General features: G+C 38.3%; 1 protein-coding gene across 2 annotated transcripts in view; it reads right to left on the reverse strand.

Moving 5' to 3' along the window:
- Positions 1-17,186, reverse strand: part of PPP3CA (protein phosphatase 3 catalytic subunit alpha) — a 303,136-nt gene that overhangs the window by 146,410 nt on the left and 139,540 nt on the right. For both annotated transcript variants that reach the window (XM_036852128.1, XM_036852129.1), the window contains exon 2: positions 7,975-8,175. In XM_036852128.1, coding sequence (XP_036708023.1) covers positions 7,975-8,175 — 201 coding nt within the window. The remainder of the gene's footprint in view (positions 1-7,974; positions 8,176-17,186) is intronic.

Consider the following 17,186-nt stretch of genomic DNA (forward strand, 5'->3'; position numbering starts at 1 on the left):
CAATTCCTATCTACTGTCACCATAGTTTCATGTACATAAAGAAAGCATTCTCACTAAAATGAAAAAGGCAATTTCAGTCTGGACCAGTGAAAACTTTGTCATAGCCCAGTACCAGTCTGTGGCCAGTATGTGGGAATGTCCATTAAGAACTGGATCACAAGAGAATAAAATCAGTGGAATCTAAAATTATTAGGGACACTTCAATGGGAAAATGGAACATGACATGAGTTGGAAACATAAATATAATCTGAATTTCCTATAGACAAAGGGAAGTGTATCTACATTTTTCCTTTAAGGTATCAAAGAAGAATGCACCTTCCTTACCTGGAAGCCTTTCAGTGTTATTTGAAACACTACTTCTCTTAAAGGCACAGTAGTATTGATAATAATATATTTCAACCTTCTCTAAAACCATCAGAGTATTATTATTGCAAGTGATCACTTCCAGATTTTAAAAATAATAGTTTGGGGATTTTTATCTTCCTATGGAAACAACTATAGGTGTTGCCTTATGAACGGTGCTTACACACTTTACTATTTGTGAAAAGTACTGACTCATGGCAAATTGAAAAGGATAGGGCACACTGTGTCTTAAAGCAAAATATCTCTTCATGTAATTATGATGTAATAACTGTCAAATGCTTCTTCTGGGTGGTGTTATATGTTTATTGACATTAATAGATTATTACTGACTTGTATGTTACACACAAATGCTGAATTCCTAAGGCTCAGCTATTCTTAATATAATACTGTATTCATTACCACAATTCACTTAAAGATGCTTTTGATCCCAAGTCTTCCTTTATTCTCCGCAGTAGCTTTCTATAGTCAACTCTCGAAGAGCTTGTAAGGGAAAGCCCTACAAAGGTTTTTCACTGGGAAAAACTATATAAACTCTATGCCCCAACTATACTAAGCACTATTGTCTGGTCTTGCCCCCTTGTGTTACAGCAATACATTTTAATTTAAAATATAATAAATTATAAATCGAGTCAAGATAATTTATTCCTTGTATTTCTTGAGAAACCTGAACAGCAGGCTTAGTACGGTTTCTTCAGTAATGAGCAAGACCAAATTCTAGTCAAATGAACTGAAATGCCTGATTTGTTTCAACCTAATACAGAGGTAGAATAGTGCATGTAATACCACGTAATAGCTCAGCATGAGTTATGTTGACAGATCCTGTTCATAGCAAGGTCTTCAGCTGATTAGCTAGGAGGCCAGTTACCTAAACCAGTGGTTCCTGTAGAGGGGCCCAGATCAAGGGGCTCATCATCATCTGGGAACCTGTTAGATATTCAAATTCTCAGGCCCTACTCCAGACCTGCTAAATCAGAAACTCTGGAGGTGGGACTCAGCAACCTGTGTTCTATGAAGCCCTCCAGGCAATTCTGATCCATGCTCAAGTTCCAGAAACACTGACCTAAACTCTCTGAGACTCCCTTCTCTCACTTGTAAGATGGGTTTCCTAAGACCAACCTTGCAAAACAAGGCAGGAAAACAAATCAGGGAAAAGGACGCTGGCTCTCATGCAGTGACCTTTTACCCTTTTATCATCATCTTTTTTTTTTTTTAAATCAAGGGCCCAAATTAAGGGGAATAAGAACATCAAACTGTGGCCGCCGCCACAGGCTGGGCCTGAAATGTGCTGACTTGCCAGCGGCGGGCTAGGTACCAAAATAGGCCTCTGGCTGCAGGGCAGGCCCTAAAGATTTGGCCACTGAAATCACAAGTGGGCAAAATGCCCCAGAAGTAATATTTTATCCTCATATAAACTAAGGCTGCATTGCTCTGATTGTGACAAATGATAGTATGAAGAGAATAAACACTGATCTTTCAGTTCTCAAAAGACACTGGATTCTTACCCCACTTAACTCTCCCCAGAGTAAAGGCATGGGGAATTCTCCTAATTGACGTCAGCTGCTGTAAGGGAAGGAATGCCATGACCTTAAACTTGGCCACTAGTTCACTCTCACATCCAGGAACAAAGCCAAAGGGTTCTCCTGGCACCTGCCTGACATGCTAAATGGCAGGCACAGTCACTGAGGGAATCCTTTGCTGCCCTAGGGACAAATCCCCCCCTGCAGGAAACAGACAAACTGGAGAGATTAGCAGTTTGCCCAGCTGATGCTGGCCTATCCCCTCCGCCCAGGGAGCAGAAAATGAGTTCTAAATCATTCTCTTCAAAGACCCAAGCTCCTGGTCGGCTTCTGCTTTATAAATGAGGGAAATGTTCTCTGCTAAGTCAAAGGGAAAACAGGAAAATATGAGAACTTGAAAGAGAAATGTAATAAATTGGATCCCTGCATAAATCATCCTACCATATTCAAGAAGTCTTTAATGGATATTGATTAAGCACAAACTAATCAGACATTTTAAGATCAATGTCAATCATCATTCTTGAAGAGCCCTGTAATCAAAATCGGATCCAATTCTCCTAGCCTGCCAAAATCATTGCCAGGGCACAAGGCACACTCGGGGCATACTGAACGAGTATGAAATGTTCCTGATCAGCCCCTCTTGCGAGAGTTCCTCCCTGCTCACTTTACTCATCTCATCCAGGATGCTATTCTAGCCACAAACTTGACTGTGTAACTTCCCCGCTCCAAGACCCTCTCCACTCCCAGTGCCTACAGAACAGTAACCAAATGTTTAAGTGCTGCTTACAAGAGACTAATATCTGACCCTGACCATCCAACCTCAGTCTCACCCCACACCCCTAGCCCTCACACCCTTCCGAGACCTTGTCTTCCCACAGCAAATCTCCAAGATCATGCCTTCCCACTTTACAAAAAATATCAGTGCCTTTCATATGCTGTTGTCTCTGCCCAGAATAACTTTTGCTAGCTTTTTCACATAGTAAAATTTCACCTATCACACATGCTCCAGTTCAAGTACCAGTTAATCTGTCAAGACTTTCTTGGCTTTCCTGCATTCCTTGTTCTGAGTTCCCACACTAGTTTATAGGCACCTTCATTACGGTTCTTAACAAATTTTACAGTAATTATCTATTTCTGTGTCTGACTCCCCAAATAGACCTTGAGTATTCTAGTCAAGGACTATGCCTCATCTGTTTCAATCATCCACAGTTCCTAGCCTTCTGAAAGAGTTCTCAATCCATATCCAGGACAGATAGGATCCGAGCTATTTAACAGTTTTTTTTAGCTCAAAGATGTAATATAATAATCAATGGACACTGTCAGGGAAACCTTAGCCATTTAGAAAAGAGGAAAACTTTTTGGTTTTAAGTTAGCTCTATCCAGTTGGATATTTCTAAATTTGCTTGAATAAGTGTAGGTCATATCCTTTCATTTAATCAATAGTTTGGTGCACATATCTTTCAGCAAATATCTGTTTCAGTTTTCTTGTTATATGCTGACCCCTGGGAGAGCAGAGACCAGGTCTTATTCACCTGTGTATAACACATACCACCTGTACCAGGCAAATGTTTGGTAAATTGAATTCCCAAATGACTTGTACCTTAGTTCAGCTTAGTTCACAAAATACCTTAGACTGGGTAGCTTAAACAACAAACACTTATTTCTCACAGTTTTGGAGGATGGGAAGTCCAAGATCAAGGTGCTGGCATATTCAGTGTTTGGTTAGGGTTCTGTTCCTGGTTTGCAGATGGCCATCTTCCTGCTGTATCCCCATGTGGAGTAAAGAGAGAGGGCTCTCATCTCATCTTCTTCTTATCAGGGCACTGATCCCATCATAAGGGGTCCACCCTCAGGACTCATCTAAATCTAATTATTTCCCAAAGACCCCACCTCCAAATAACATCACACTGGGGGTTTGGGCTTCAACATACGATTACTGGGGAGACACAAACATTCAGTCCATAGCAAGTTGCTACACAGATATTTGGCCACATTTTTTAATGTTTCATTTGTATGTCTGCAAGGAAACAAAGATAAATTTAACTCAATTTTCAAAAAAGAGTCAAAAAGAGGGAAAATACTTTCCTTCACAAAATGCCTCCAATATAGAAACACATTCTTCAAGTTAAATGTCTAAAACAGCCATCGTTCTAATCAGGCAAGTTTGTTTAGAGAAAAGAGCAGAATGTGACTCCTACCTCCCTTGTTTTGATTAGGGACCCATAACTAATCCTCACCTCTACTCCCACAGAGATGGTTACTGGCTTATCTAAATCCATGCTCCAGGAGGGTAAGGTACATAGTGCTTTATCACCTTCCCCAGAGGGACACATGGAGGGAGCCTTGGGACCAGGCAGCTTCCTGTTCCTTCTTCTCCAAGATCAAAAGTACAGAATTTTAAGGGAAAAAATTCCTAACTGAACATAAACCTTTTTTTTTTTTTACTGCTTTAAAAACACTTGAAGGGAAGGGAGGAAGGGAAGTTGGGCAGCTTTGTAAATTTAAACATTAAAGAAATGCTAAAGGAATGCAATAATGTCCAGATTTCAAATAACCAGAACACTAATTCCTAGATTTTTCTTTAAATGGGAGCAAACCATGACACAGAGGTTAGCACAACTCCTCTCTAAACATGTGAGTGTGAAACATTTTTATTAATAAAAAGTCGGAGGGAAGAAAAGAAGAGGGAAAGCTGGGGGTGGCTTTTGTGCATGATATAAATAGTTGCCATTTGTTTCATTTTGTGAGTTTACATTTCAGGCTATACTTAAAGCTGAATTGCCTACAAGAAGCTAATCGTCAGTTTCTACCCTGATGGCTCACCTTACATTTTTAGGAATCTGACATAAGTAGGTGAGAGACTATTTCTAATACCACTTGAAAACCACCATATGGTTTCAGGCTTCAGGCTTTTTCTCCCTACATTAAAAGTCCTTGCTTCCTTCCCCTTACTCTTTTTTCATAGGTTCTCATTTGCAGCTCTACTGTTTTCCTTCTTCTTCCCCATTCCTCTTCTACATCTTCTCCTTTCCGCTTTCTCTTTTAAACTGTTTTAAGCTCTCCATTTTTCTTAAGTGTGGAATTCTGAACTACATAAAGAATACTCTACTCTTAAGATTTGGAAGTGTAAACTATGTCTTTTATTGCATAGCGTAGTGTCAATATAATATTCACTTCATTGATTCACTTTACTGATTCAGTATCCAAATAACAATATTCTACATTTAAAAATAAATATTACATTGCTGGTTCAGCTGTCCAAATAAAATCAAATCTCAGAACACAATCATATATCATAAAATGTTATCAATAAATTATAAGAAGTATCTTGAAATACAAAGAGATAGCAATTTTCTCGGATCAGTGTACCTGCTTTTATTTTGCAGTCCTCATGCTTCAGCTTGGAAGTTCAGGGTTAAAATATGAAGCTATGAATGTAGCTTCTGGTGAATCATATGCAAAAGAGTTTTCTTTTTCCCTTTTAATGGAAACGTTAAAATAGATTCCCCCCACCACTTATATTACATATCTTATATTCCCAGAAAAGGGAGAAAGAGATCACTGCAATGGAATCTACTGGAGGTTCCTTAGAATCCTGCCTTTCATTAAGAAATATAAACACTACATATTCTGTGCTACATATTCTGTGATGTCTCCATAGCTACTTCTGTCACCATCTAGAAGGATTTTTTTGCTTTCTTCTCCCCAGGGAAAGTTATACATCATTGAGTCCTGATTTCTAAAGTCTCTTCATATCTATATTGTGAAATGTGCCAAACTGTCAGCTGAAATCTCACTAGAAAGAACGAGGTGCAACCTCTGCTGAATATGAGGGCAATTAGTCAATGGACCCCAGAAAGGTTCAGGGATAAAACATCACGAATCTGACTTTTCCAGAAACCTCCCTATGTGTTCTTTCAGGACAGAGCCTCATCAAACAGAAGAGCTGATTGTATCCCAGGAAATACATTCCCCTAAATGTCTATTTTACATGTTTCCTTTTTGTTATAATTATCACCTCCATTAATACCTACTGGGCTCATTAGTGAGTTTAACATGCATTGTTCATTGGAAATCACACATTATCATGTGAAGTAGAGAAAATATCATAATAAATATCAAAATATACCATATTTATCATATCATAATGTCATATTATGATATCATAATAAAATATCAAGCCATTCATTCTTACCAAAATCAAAAGAACTTAATGATATAGATATCATTTAAAGCTACTATTTTACCATTTATTTATAGGTGGAATTTACAGTCAATTTTTTAAAGTAGTTTCTTTGCCAGTAGATTCCAAGCTACTACTTAGATATTAAAAAATTTTCATATCTTAGTATCTAAGAAAGTAAAGCATGTTCACATTTGTTTTGTTCTTATATTTCCATAGTGTCTGTAAGTCAAAGATAATAATGCATGAGTGCATTTTAACACATGGAAAATGGGGTTCATAGTGATATACACAGGGTAAGTATGTAGCTTGATTTTTCACCACTGGTCCAACACTGACTTACCACTGGAACTAATTTCTCCTGCTGCCTGGCCCCAAACACATTCATTATTTTTCTGAATTACAAATAAGAAAAACAGCATTGCCAACCCAAAACAAAATGTAAATGTCAATTTCTCTGGAATAGGAATCATTAGAGGCATTTTGATCAAGGAAGGTCTAGTCTGATATTCAAGAGCGCTTATCTTGCTCTTACCAGTCACCTTCAAAAATATATTAGAGGGCTTCCCTGGTGGCGCAGTGGTTGAGAATCTGCCTGCCAATGCAGGGGACACGGGTTCGAGCCCTGGTCTGGGAAGATCCCACATGCCGCGGAGCAATTAAGCCCGTGAGCCACAACTACTGAGCCTGCGCGTCTGGAGCCTGTGCTCCGTAACAAGAGAGGCCGCAATAGTGAGGGGCCCGCGCACCGCGATGAAGAGTGGCCCCCGCTCGCCACAACTAGAGAAAGCCCTCGCACAGAAACGAAGACCCAACACAGCCAAAAATAAATAAATAAATTTAAAAAAAAAAAATATATATATATATATATATCAGAAGGCCAATAATATTATAAGTACATGAAGGTTTGGAAGAAAGAAGAAATCAGTATATATGAAATATTTTAAATGTCCTCTTTATTTTGAAAAGGATAATATTCTATGTCAAACTTCTTCCCTTTGCCAGAGTGATAATAATTAAGGAGAAAATACATGTTTTTTTTAGCTTCTCTAGAAATACAAACGTGCAAGTTTAGCAAATTTCACAAAGTGTAGATGAAAAGCCTCTACTATTTGACCCTCTATATCACACAAAACTTTTTGACAAGATTTAATTTTTATGGTCTAAGCGAAGTTCCACTTACCCAAAACACGTATCTGCCCTTAAGAAGTAATAGAACAAAAACTCTCAAAAAGTAAGGACATATTTTCTAGGCATAAAATGCTATAGGAAGGAGAGAAATTTTGTCTTCTTCCTGAAGTTCAATGGTTCTCAAACTTTAATGTTTGTCACGGTCACCTAGAGGACTTGATAAAAAAGATTGTTGGGCTTCACCCCAGAGAACTGACTCAGTAGTTCTGGGGTGGGAGCTGAGAAGGTACAGTTCAGCAGGTTTCCAGGTGATGATGATGGTGATGCCAGTCTGGGATGACACTCTGAGAGCCACTGCATTAACTTAGTCACTTAACTACTTTGGAAGTCTTCCTATGCTCTGTCTGATCTTTCCCAATGAATATCTTGTGTTCTTTGTGACAGTGTTCTACTGACAAAATATCACTTCTTAGTTAAGGTATTACTTCAGAATATCTTCATCATCTCTAAGTTGCACACCACTTTTTAGGGTATCACATCACACAGATATTTAATACATGAAAATAAAAATACTGTTACATATGTATTAAATCTTTTGTTCCTAATGTACAGATTTGGCAGGAAAAGAGTAAGATGAAGACTTAGTCTTAAGTGACTGAAGTGTAACTTATACTTAAGTGTAAGTGTTTGAAGACTCATTGGTATCTAAGGCTTTTGATTTGATATTAAAAAACAACAAAGTGTGGGTCCAAGTGAACAGTCTCCATCCTCAGGACTTACCTGTGACTGGTGCATCAATATCCAGCAAATTTTTTTCCTGTCGAAGAATTGAAGCCCCCTCTGTGATTATTCTCAATGCAACGCTCTCTTCCAGCCTGCCCTCCTTCATGAGATGTGCCTTTAAGATATCCACACGAGGTTTCCCATCGTTATCAAACACTTCTTTTGCCGTAAGCCGGTGACTTGGAGGAAATGGGACAGCTGAAAGCGAAGAAGTCAAATTGTTACATTGGCCAAAACTCAACAACCAAAGATTCAAGATTCAATAATAACCGCCAAATATTTATCCCTATTGCTGACCACCTACTGGAGTATTTAAAAAGTCCCCCCATTAAAATATGATCAAGGGCTATCAAGAATTAAAGACTGCCTTCTTCCTATGATTCTAGATGTGATGTGACTGCTGAAAGGAAATTTATGATTCTTATTCATCCAGTACCGATCTCATGCATCTAGAAGATCCTGACTGAGTGAATAACAAAAAAGAAGAGAGATTTGTTTCCGTTAGGCAATAATCAATTCAGCAAAAGCAAAGAGTTCCTATACATCCATCCTTCTAATTTTGAGTCGGGTGAAGACATTTCTTCACTAAAAAGCAGGCTCCTCTATTGGGATTAGAGGAAGGGGAAAAGACCTTTCAGACCAGATTTGCCCTTCAATGGGAGTTACATCTCTGAGTAAATTGACCAACTGACTCACAGTATAAGGAGAGAGCAGGAATCTGAGGGCGAAAACGCACTGAATATTGAACAGAAGATCAGGGAATCTCTTGAACAGTGAGAGGACAGTATGACATCAGGAGACACAGGTATTTAGGAGTATGATATAATGACAAATTCCGTTTGTTGCTCAGACTTAGAGCCAACCATTCTCTCTTCCACCTGCGCCCCCATGCCTTCTTAACAGTGAGAAGGTGTCTTGTAGCTCCTGTCATTCTTCACATCTCTAAATACATTCATTCACTCATTCAGCCAGAGGATATTCACTAAACTCCTACAATGTGCCAGGACGTCCAAAGGTTCACGGTCAGAGATGGTATTATAAAGGTTAAATTTCTGATAAATGGCCAATCAGCCCCTTCAGTGAGGGAAACTCATTATTTCTCCGTTTTACATGAGGGTTCATTTACTGGATAACTCAGATCTATCAGAAATGTCTGGAAGAAGCACAAACACTGTTTCATGTAACTTTCATCTGCCATGTGCATTATGTCATATGCATAAGAACAACTCCATATGAAGCACCTCTCTTAGGTAAAACACTTGATGTTATGGATTAAATCTAGCCCTCTTACCTCCTGAAAGCGTCTCTCAAAGAAGCAAGATTTATGGTAGACCTATGCCAAGAAATTTTGTGCAATCTAATAGCACAGACTTGTTATCCAAGAGAAATGACAACTACTTAAAAGTCAGGAAATGAACATGTACTGATGGATGCAAGCTTGATTTTCCTAACAATCCAAGCATATCTATTTAACTATGCCTCCAAAATGAAGTGGCACTGCAGACTCAATGGACATGCGTGAGGCTTTCATGGTCAGATGAACCTGGGTGCAAACCTTAGCTCTGAGCGCTCACCAGCTATATGACATTGGGCAAGCTAAGTAACCTCCTTTGGCTTCAGTTACCTCACCTGGAAAATGGGGATTATATCTATCTGAGGATTGTTATAATAACGAAAGTAAATAGTACTAGTAGTAGCTATCATTTATAGAGTGTTTATTTTATGCCAGGCATTGTTTGGGTAATAAAGTCAGACACAACAATAAAGCTGTAAGGTGATGAAGGCATAAGTACAAGTGTTTATATATAAACTTATTTAGTCCCTATAACATTACTGTGGGAGAGAAACTTGAGACTCAAAAATATTAAGCACCTTGCCCAAGATAATCACCTAGTGATTTATACGTAGACCCGCTGAGTGTCAACCCTGGCACTCTGACGCCGGAATACTTGTGTTAATAGCTACACCACACTACTTCCGAGAAAGTACTTAAGACAGTGCTTAATAATTAAAAAGTGATGAGTAAATCACTTTCTAGAATTGAAATTCTAATGAATCCCGAGCGGTATTTCTTATAAAGACCACACTTTTATTTTCAAAAATTATTTGGAGTGACTTATAGTAGAATAGATATGTAATACAAAAGCAAGAGGTAAAATAAGAGACAAAATGCATTAACACCAAAGCATAGTGTAAAATAAAAGAAAAAGAAAGTTCGAGAATTAAACAAGGAGGAGAAAAAAGAGGCAACAAAGTCATTAGACTTCTGGCACTTGGGCTCTATTTTGTTCATTCTGTTTCTTTGCCCTCCTCCCTTTTTCTTGCCTGACTGACATACAGGCTTGTTAATAAAACATGGAAACATTTTGATGGCCACATTTCTTTACCTGGGTCTTTATGTTTGGTTTGAAAACAGAAAATATCTTACCTGGCAACTCCTCAAAATTCCCCAGAGATAGGATGGGGGTGGAAAGGGGGAAACTTCAAAAGGACACTTGGGGTAAGGCCATGAGCTGATTTTTTTTTTTTTTTTCAGGTGAGTTCCTAAAGTGTGACTAGGACAACTGTCAAGGTTTAAGTGACTCCGCAAAACTGTCAGGCAAGAATCATAGGAACACAGAAGGGAAGGAGGCTGATTTATTGTCAGGCAGTGGGTCTCTGCCATACACACACTAGCTGGCCTTGTTAAACTTCAGACAGATCAAAGGGTTAAACCTGAAAGAGCTGAAGCATTTAAGAAGATGAGAGGCAAAAGGAGAGCACCCCAGGGAGGGCATCACCTTCATGAATTAGACTTTCTCCAAGTCCCTAGACTCTCTCCAAGGCCAAGATCACTGCAATAACAGATGCTCCCACCCTTTGCTGCAGATCTCTTACCTTCCAGTAATTGCTAATCCTAAGGTAACTGGCTAAGGGAAAGCCACCTGGCACTGAGATATTGGGGCTGGTTCCAAATAAACCGGAGCAAGAAAAAAGAGGAGAAAGGCCAATCGAAGGGCTCTATTTCCAAGCGGATGATGGGGACACTGAAAAGACGGGCCCCTTTACCAGTTAAACAGATGGCAAGGCCTGCAGGGAACCAAGATGGGCAGCAACGATGCCAGACAGCAAACGCAGAGATGCGGTCAGCCAGAGAGAAGCTTTCTGGGACAAAACTAAGCATGGGCTAATATTTGTATTTGTACACTTTTTTGGCTTCATAAAGAAAACACCAGCCTTACAAAGGTCACACTTATTTGCTTTCTCTGTTCACCTAGAGTCCTACATGCAGACCTGTGCCAAACATTGAGCAAAAACTACTTGGACCAAAGAGTCCAACGTGCTTAGAAAACATTTCTTTCATTAACTCATTGTATAAGTGGCTACACTTGCTATAGCAAAATGGGATTTCCCCTTCCCTCTTTTGCTTTGAGTATGACAAGTTGCTTCCATTTATACATGAGCAGGCCAAGATTGGAAGAATTAAGCTTGTGCATGCTAATAAAAATTCTGAAATAACTGCTGATATTCGGGCTGATTCTTTCTAAAACAATTTTCTCATAATTGCCTGTTAAGTAAAGAAGACGGTATTATAGAAGGCTTCTTAGAAGCATCCTAAAAATAGATAGAAACCTTCTCAGCTTTCTCTACTTCACAATTCCCACTCAGTGTCTTTTTTGCTATTGTTGTCAAATAAAACGGCAAAGTAGCTAAAATCTGGGACATGTAAGTCCTTGACTGACTCCTGCCACAAACCACCGAAGAAGTCTTTAAAGGCAAACAACACACTGGACTAGAATTGTATTCCCATGTCATTGGCTGTGGAAATCTGGCAAAGACTGATTTCCAAAGAACAGGCTGGAAATGATATTGTTTCTTTTCTATTTGTTGATGCTACCAGAGAGTTCATCTATCTGATAGGGAGGAAGGTTGAAAGTCTAGGAACCAAAGCCATGGGCATCCAATATTGGCATCTGTATAACAATTATTGATGTTATTGTCAATCAGGCATTCACCAGTAGAGAAATACATTCCAAGTCAGAAAAGCCTTGCAGCCAAGGTATTCCTAGCCCTGGGTTCTGGCTGACTATGGGGACCACACCTCAGAGTCAGGGGTCCCCTGAGATCTGAGCTAGAGGCCGTTTTAGACAACCACAAGCTGCCTCAGTAGCCGTAAGTGAACTGTATCATTCTGGGGTAGACCTCGGTATCTGAGCTTTCTATTTCTCAACTCTGAGCCACTGTAGCCACTATTGAAGGAATTCCTACTACTTGATAGGAAATATTCAAGAGTCACTGTCATGGTGATACCTTCACTGGAAGGAAAAGCAGGATACCTGCTGCCTGACCTCTTCCTGGAATAAATGCTGACAAGAGAGACCACAGACTTCAGAAAACATTCAACCAAGTGATTTTTCAAATGTTGGTTTGGTTTAAAAAAATTCTTTTGTTTCTTTCCTTAAACAAAATGACACCCAGAAATGCAAGTATATCCAAAGGAAAAAAGAGCCTAAAGCAGATTGTTTGCTTCTCTTCTTCCGCGTGATGGCAGTTAAGGTGTGCTCACGAAATCCTGGGGCTCTTTGGAGTAAAATGATAAAACTCCCAATTTAGACTGACTGCTGACCCCCTCATAGTAAACAAAAAGGAACTGAAGTCAAGAGAGAGGATAAGTGAGTTGTCCAAGGTCACAGGATTAGTCGGTGACAAAACCAACACTACATTCAGGTCTCCTGGTCTCTCTTCTAGCACTTTACCCTCCAGATCTGTCCAATATGAGGTTGACTGGCCACACATGAGGGCGGCCGAGCACTTGGAAAATGGCCAGTCCAAACCAAGCCATGCTGCAAAGCTACAGGATTCCCTGGACTTAGAACACTTGATACAAGGGGGAAAAAGAGATTGTAAAATGTCTCATTAACATTCTTATATTGATTACATGTTTTAATAATAAGATATATTGGGCTAAATAAAATGTACTATTAAAATTAATTCAAACTATTCCTCTTTCCTCTTTTTAATTCCACGACTAGAATATTTAAAATTGCATAAATGGCTTATACTACATTATTATTGAACCATGACATTATCTTTCTCAACAAGTAAACGAGAACAGGGTGAGTGGAAATTATATTCCTTAATCTTTCTTCTCTTTCAGCTTTGGTTCCTATGAAACCTCAAACTATTTCAAAACCGGTTGCACGTTGGAATTGCTTTTTAAAATGAATGATGCCCAGGCCCAACCTCTAGAGATTCTGATTTAACTTGTCTAGGGTAGGGCCAGGGCAGTGGCAGGTTTTTTAAAGAAATCCAGAGTATACTAATGTGAAGTCCAGACTGAGATTCACTGACCTATCTATATTGTTAAGTAAAGATGTACAAAACACCAGGCAGTTTAATTTCCCCCCCCCAAACATGCTCCACAATGTCAATCATCCACAGCAGGTGCAATGTCTTTGCAAGTCCAGACACGTTTGTTTCATCCCTCTCTGTAATCAGAATGCGTCCAGGAACAACACTTGTCCCATATTTCATGTGGCTACTGTCTGCACAGGGCTAAAATACTTATGTCAACACATGTTAAGAGAATAGCTTAAGGATACCATGTGTCAGACACAAAACACATTCTGGCCTGGCCTCCACAGATTGGCACTCCATCGATTTCCTTCAGGACATCTGTATATGTCACAAACTATTATTCTAATCAAACCATATCAATCAATCAATTGATCGGTCGTCAAGCACCTTTAAGCACCTACTATGTGTTGTATTCCATGCTAGGCAGTGACAAGGGCCGGGGAGAAGTGAGCGAAAGAAAACAAAAACAAGCAGAGCCACACTCTGAAGAACTTACCATGTGGTATAATTATGAGCTTTTGCTTGGGATAGATGGGAAACTGTTAAACTGCAAAACCTAAGGGCAAAATTTAAAGAAAATGCCAGACAATATAAGCAGTAAGAAAAAAAAGTGTCTTTATCTACCTTAAAGTTATGCCTGGGTTCCTAGAAACTCTTAGATGCAGTCACCCATTTCTTTTGTCTAAAGTATATAATAAATATCTAATTTTTTAGATGACTCTGAAAGATGAGGTTCTGTCTTGAAGGTAAGTAATGAAAATAGAATATGCTAATTGTAAGGTACAATATTCCAGCTACAGTATACATAAGTACCTCCATCGTCAGTAATTAAAATATGTGGAATCTGATCCTACTTCTGAACAGAGTGATGGGGTACATAAAAGGAAATACTAGTGACTTTTCACTAAATTTTCTTTGGGTTCTAACATAGAGAAATTAGGTTTGACTTATATTCTTCTGGGTTAAAAAAAATTCTATCAGTATGGGGATACATGTTTATCCATGCACAGAATATCTATATGCAAAGATATACAAAACATCTTGTGTGGGAAAGATAGATTAAAAATTAACCACAGCTAGTCTCTAAGAAAAACTGCAGAAAGGTATTTATTAGGGTCCTACTTATGCTACTCCTGTGGATACTCATCACTTGTTTGTTTGAAAGCCTCTGGTTTTCATTATAGATATTAATGCCTGTCAAATTAAAATATGCTTGCCCATCTCAAGTGCAGTTGAATATTAATTTTGTAAACAGAAACATTAATCTTGTAAACAGAAACATCCGGTCCCACTTAAGCTAAAAAAATTCTTCACAGGAGGTCTACAAATATAACTTCAATTCATTAATTTACTGGTGTTTTTTTTCTTTTTTCCCCCTACTGCTATCATGACTTCATTCATCCTTAGCAGAGACCTCTTTACCCACCCTCTCAGAATACGACCACACAGATCCTGAGCTTTAAAATGTATTCAATTATTAGACACAGTATGTGTACTGATCACTTCACTAGCAAACTGAATACCCCATTTGGTTTTCCTGAATGTTTACGTGCAAATATAGCACAGTGGTATTTTATGTAACATCCCCAAAGTGTTAATAAAAGAGCACTATGGTACTCGAAACATTATTAAATAAGCAATTTTTTTCCTATGACTTACAGAACATATATTATACACAGTAATTTTTGAACCTAAATCTGAAATGTGCTAAAGCAATTCTTTAAGATCAGACACAAATTAATGAAAATAAATATTGTTCCAACAACAAAGGATTAATAATTAATTAGTGAAAATGAGTACCTTAACAGTACAATCAGAGCTTCTTTTTATTGTCTGCGTTTCAAAATAATTTTCATGTAAGTACGTTTCTTGATGTACAGCTACCCCCTATCCTTTCCATGTACAGCTTTTCTTATTTTCTGGCCCCTACCCTCAGTCTTGAGTCTAAGGATTCAAGGACATAGCCCACAACTCTCTCCACATGAGGTCTTGGGTTGTTCTATCACAAAACTCCTTTGAAGTTTTGATATTTTGGTTAGTTCATTTAATTACCAGAAAAACTGCAAGTGGCTTACATAATGAATTATGTAATAATGACTCAACATGAAAGATTATTTAACAAAAGTCTTAAGTTTCAAAATATTTCAGAATTACTGTGAGGCTTAAATAAAATCTGATTTTTCAGTGAAAATTAAAAAGTTCTATGCACAAGTCCTGTGACTAACATGTGGGTCAGGCCAATCACAAATTATTTGATACATGTACAAGATAAAAGCAAAATTACATTTACTGGTTTTGATACATGATATCGAATGTTTCGATTAAACCAAGAATTTAAATTAAATATTAAATGTTTTAACTTAGATATGTAAATTAAATTATATATTTTAAAATGTCTTAATATGTAATTGAAGATGTGTTGTTTAATAAGGGTCTACTCTATCGTGTGTTTTGTTCTGTTTTGTTCAGTTTTAAATAAAGACAGCCATAACATTTAAAGCAGTATGTACTCCAGCTCTACTGGATCTTGGAACTAGATAAAATGATTACAGCAGTATTTTCAGCAAATGGTATTTATAGTAATCTCTGGAATAGTAAATTTACAGTAATGCATAAAATTCCACTCACTTGGATACATTTACAAAGAGGGCTTTTTACTTATTTATTTTTTGCCTTTAACATTTTCTTCTTCTCTGGAGACATATGTCACAGGAGGAGATAAAAATCAAGCAACAAACAAGATACTTTAAGACAAGCTGAATTTATCTCCCAAGCGAGCAGGTCCCTATGAACACGATAATCATCCCTTAGGAATGAGGAGTATCCAGGGATTCTAAAACTTTATTTAACCCCAGACACACTTTATCATTCAGAAATCCTCCACTCTATGGCCTAAGACATGAAATATAAGGGAGGACTTTACCTGAAATGAACTATTTGATTAGAAATTCATTAATAAATATAAATCTGTGTATTTAAAATAGCGAACCTGCAAAGTATCATGTGTGCCTTCTTAGTCTTCAATCCTAAACTTGTAAGTTAATATGAAAAAAATCAATCTATGCCCACACACAATTCTTTCCTTTCAAGTTCATCATTCAGCTGGAGATGCCCACACATTTTCTATGCCCACGTGCCCGCCCTCGGTCCCCATCCCCTGTGGTTGAAACACCTACAGGCGTCAGAATAATTTTTTTAAATGAACAGACTCTCTCTTCTTTGAAAGATCTTGATGAAATGGCAAATCTATGACCCAAATGATATCGAATGATGTAAATCCTAAGTGGCAATTTAAGGATGTTACCACTTTTGCATATAAAGGGTGATTGTTTAAAAAAAATAATGAATTTGGCATATAGCCTTATATCTGTGTGCCACAGTGATGCAAAGATTGAAATACTCTGCCTCAGAATCACCCTCCAGAGAGCGAAGGGCAGGAGCTAAATTCCCAGGTTTGCATTTAATTGCCCCTGCCCTCACTCTGTGCTCCCTCCTCCCCGTGGGCTCAGTCAGGAAGCATCAGGACCTCTGGGCCTCCCCATGTTCTAGTAACGCTTACACTGGTTGCTTCACTCTGATGACCAGAGACCTGCTCTCATCCACTCTCTCTGGTCTGCCATTTCTAAGAACGACCCACTCCTGTGAATAATACAGAAGCATGCAGGAGGTCCCAATTCTCAGCACCTCAAATATGTACCCCCCCGAATCATAATCTTCACACATCTATTTAAAAACTGGAATGCTTTAGTGAATACCACCCACAAAATGTACCCTCTCAAACTTCACTTTCATATGTTTCGTTTATCCTTAAAATGTCCTTGTCAATTCTGATTTTAAATCACATATGCATTTCTCAGCCTATGAAATGGAAA

This window comes from Balaenoptera musculus, chromosome 5 (assembly GCF_009873245.2).
Source record: "Balaenoptera musculus isolate JJ_BM4_2016_0621 chromosome 5, mBalMus1.pri.v3, whole genome shotgun sequence".
Taxonomy (NCBI): Eukaryota; Metazoa; Chordata; class Mammalia; order Artiodactyla; family Balaenopteridae; genus Balaenoptera; species Balaenoptera musculus.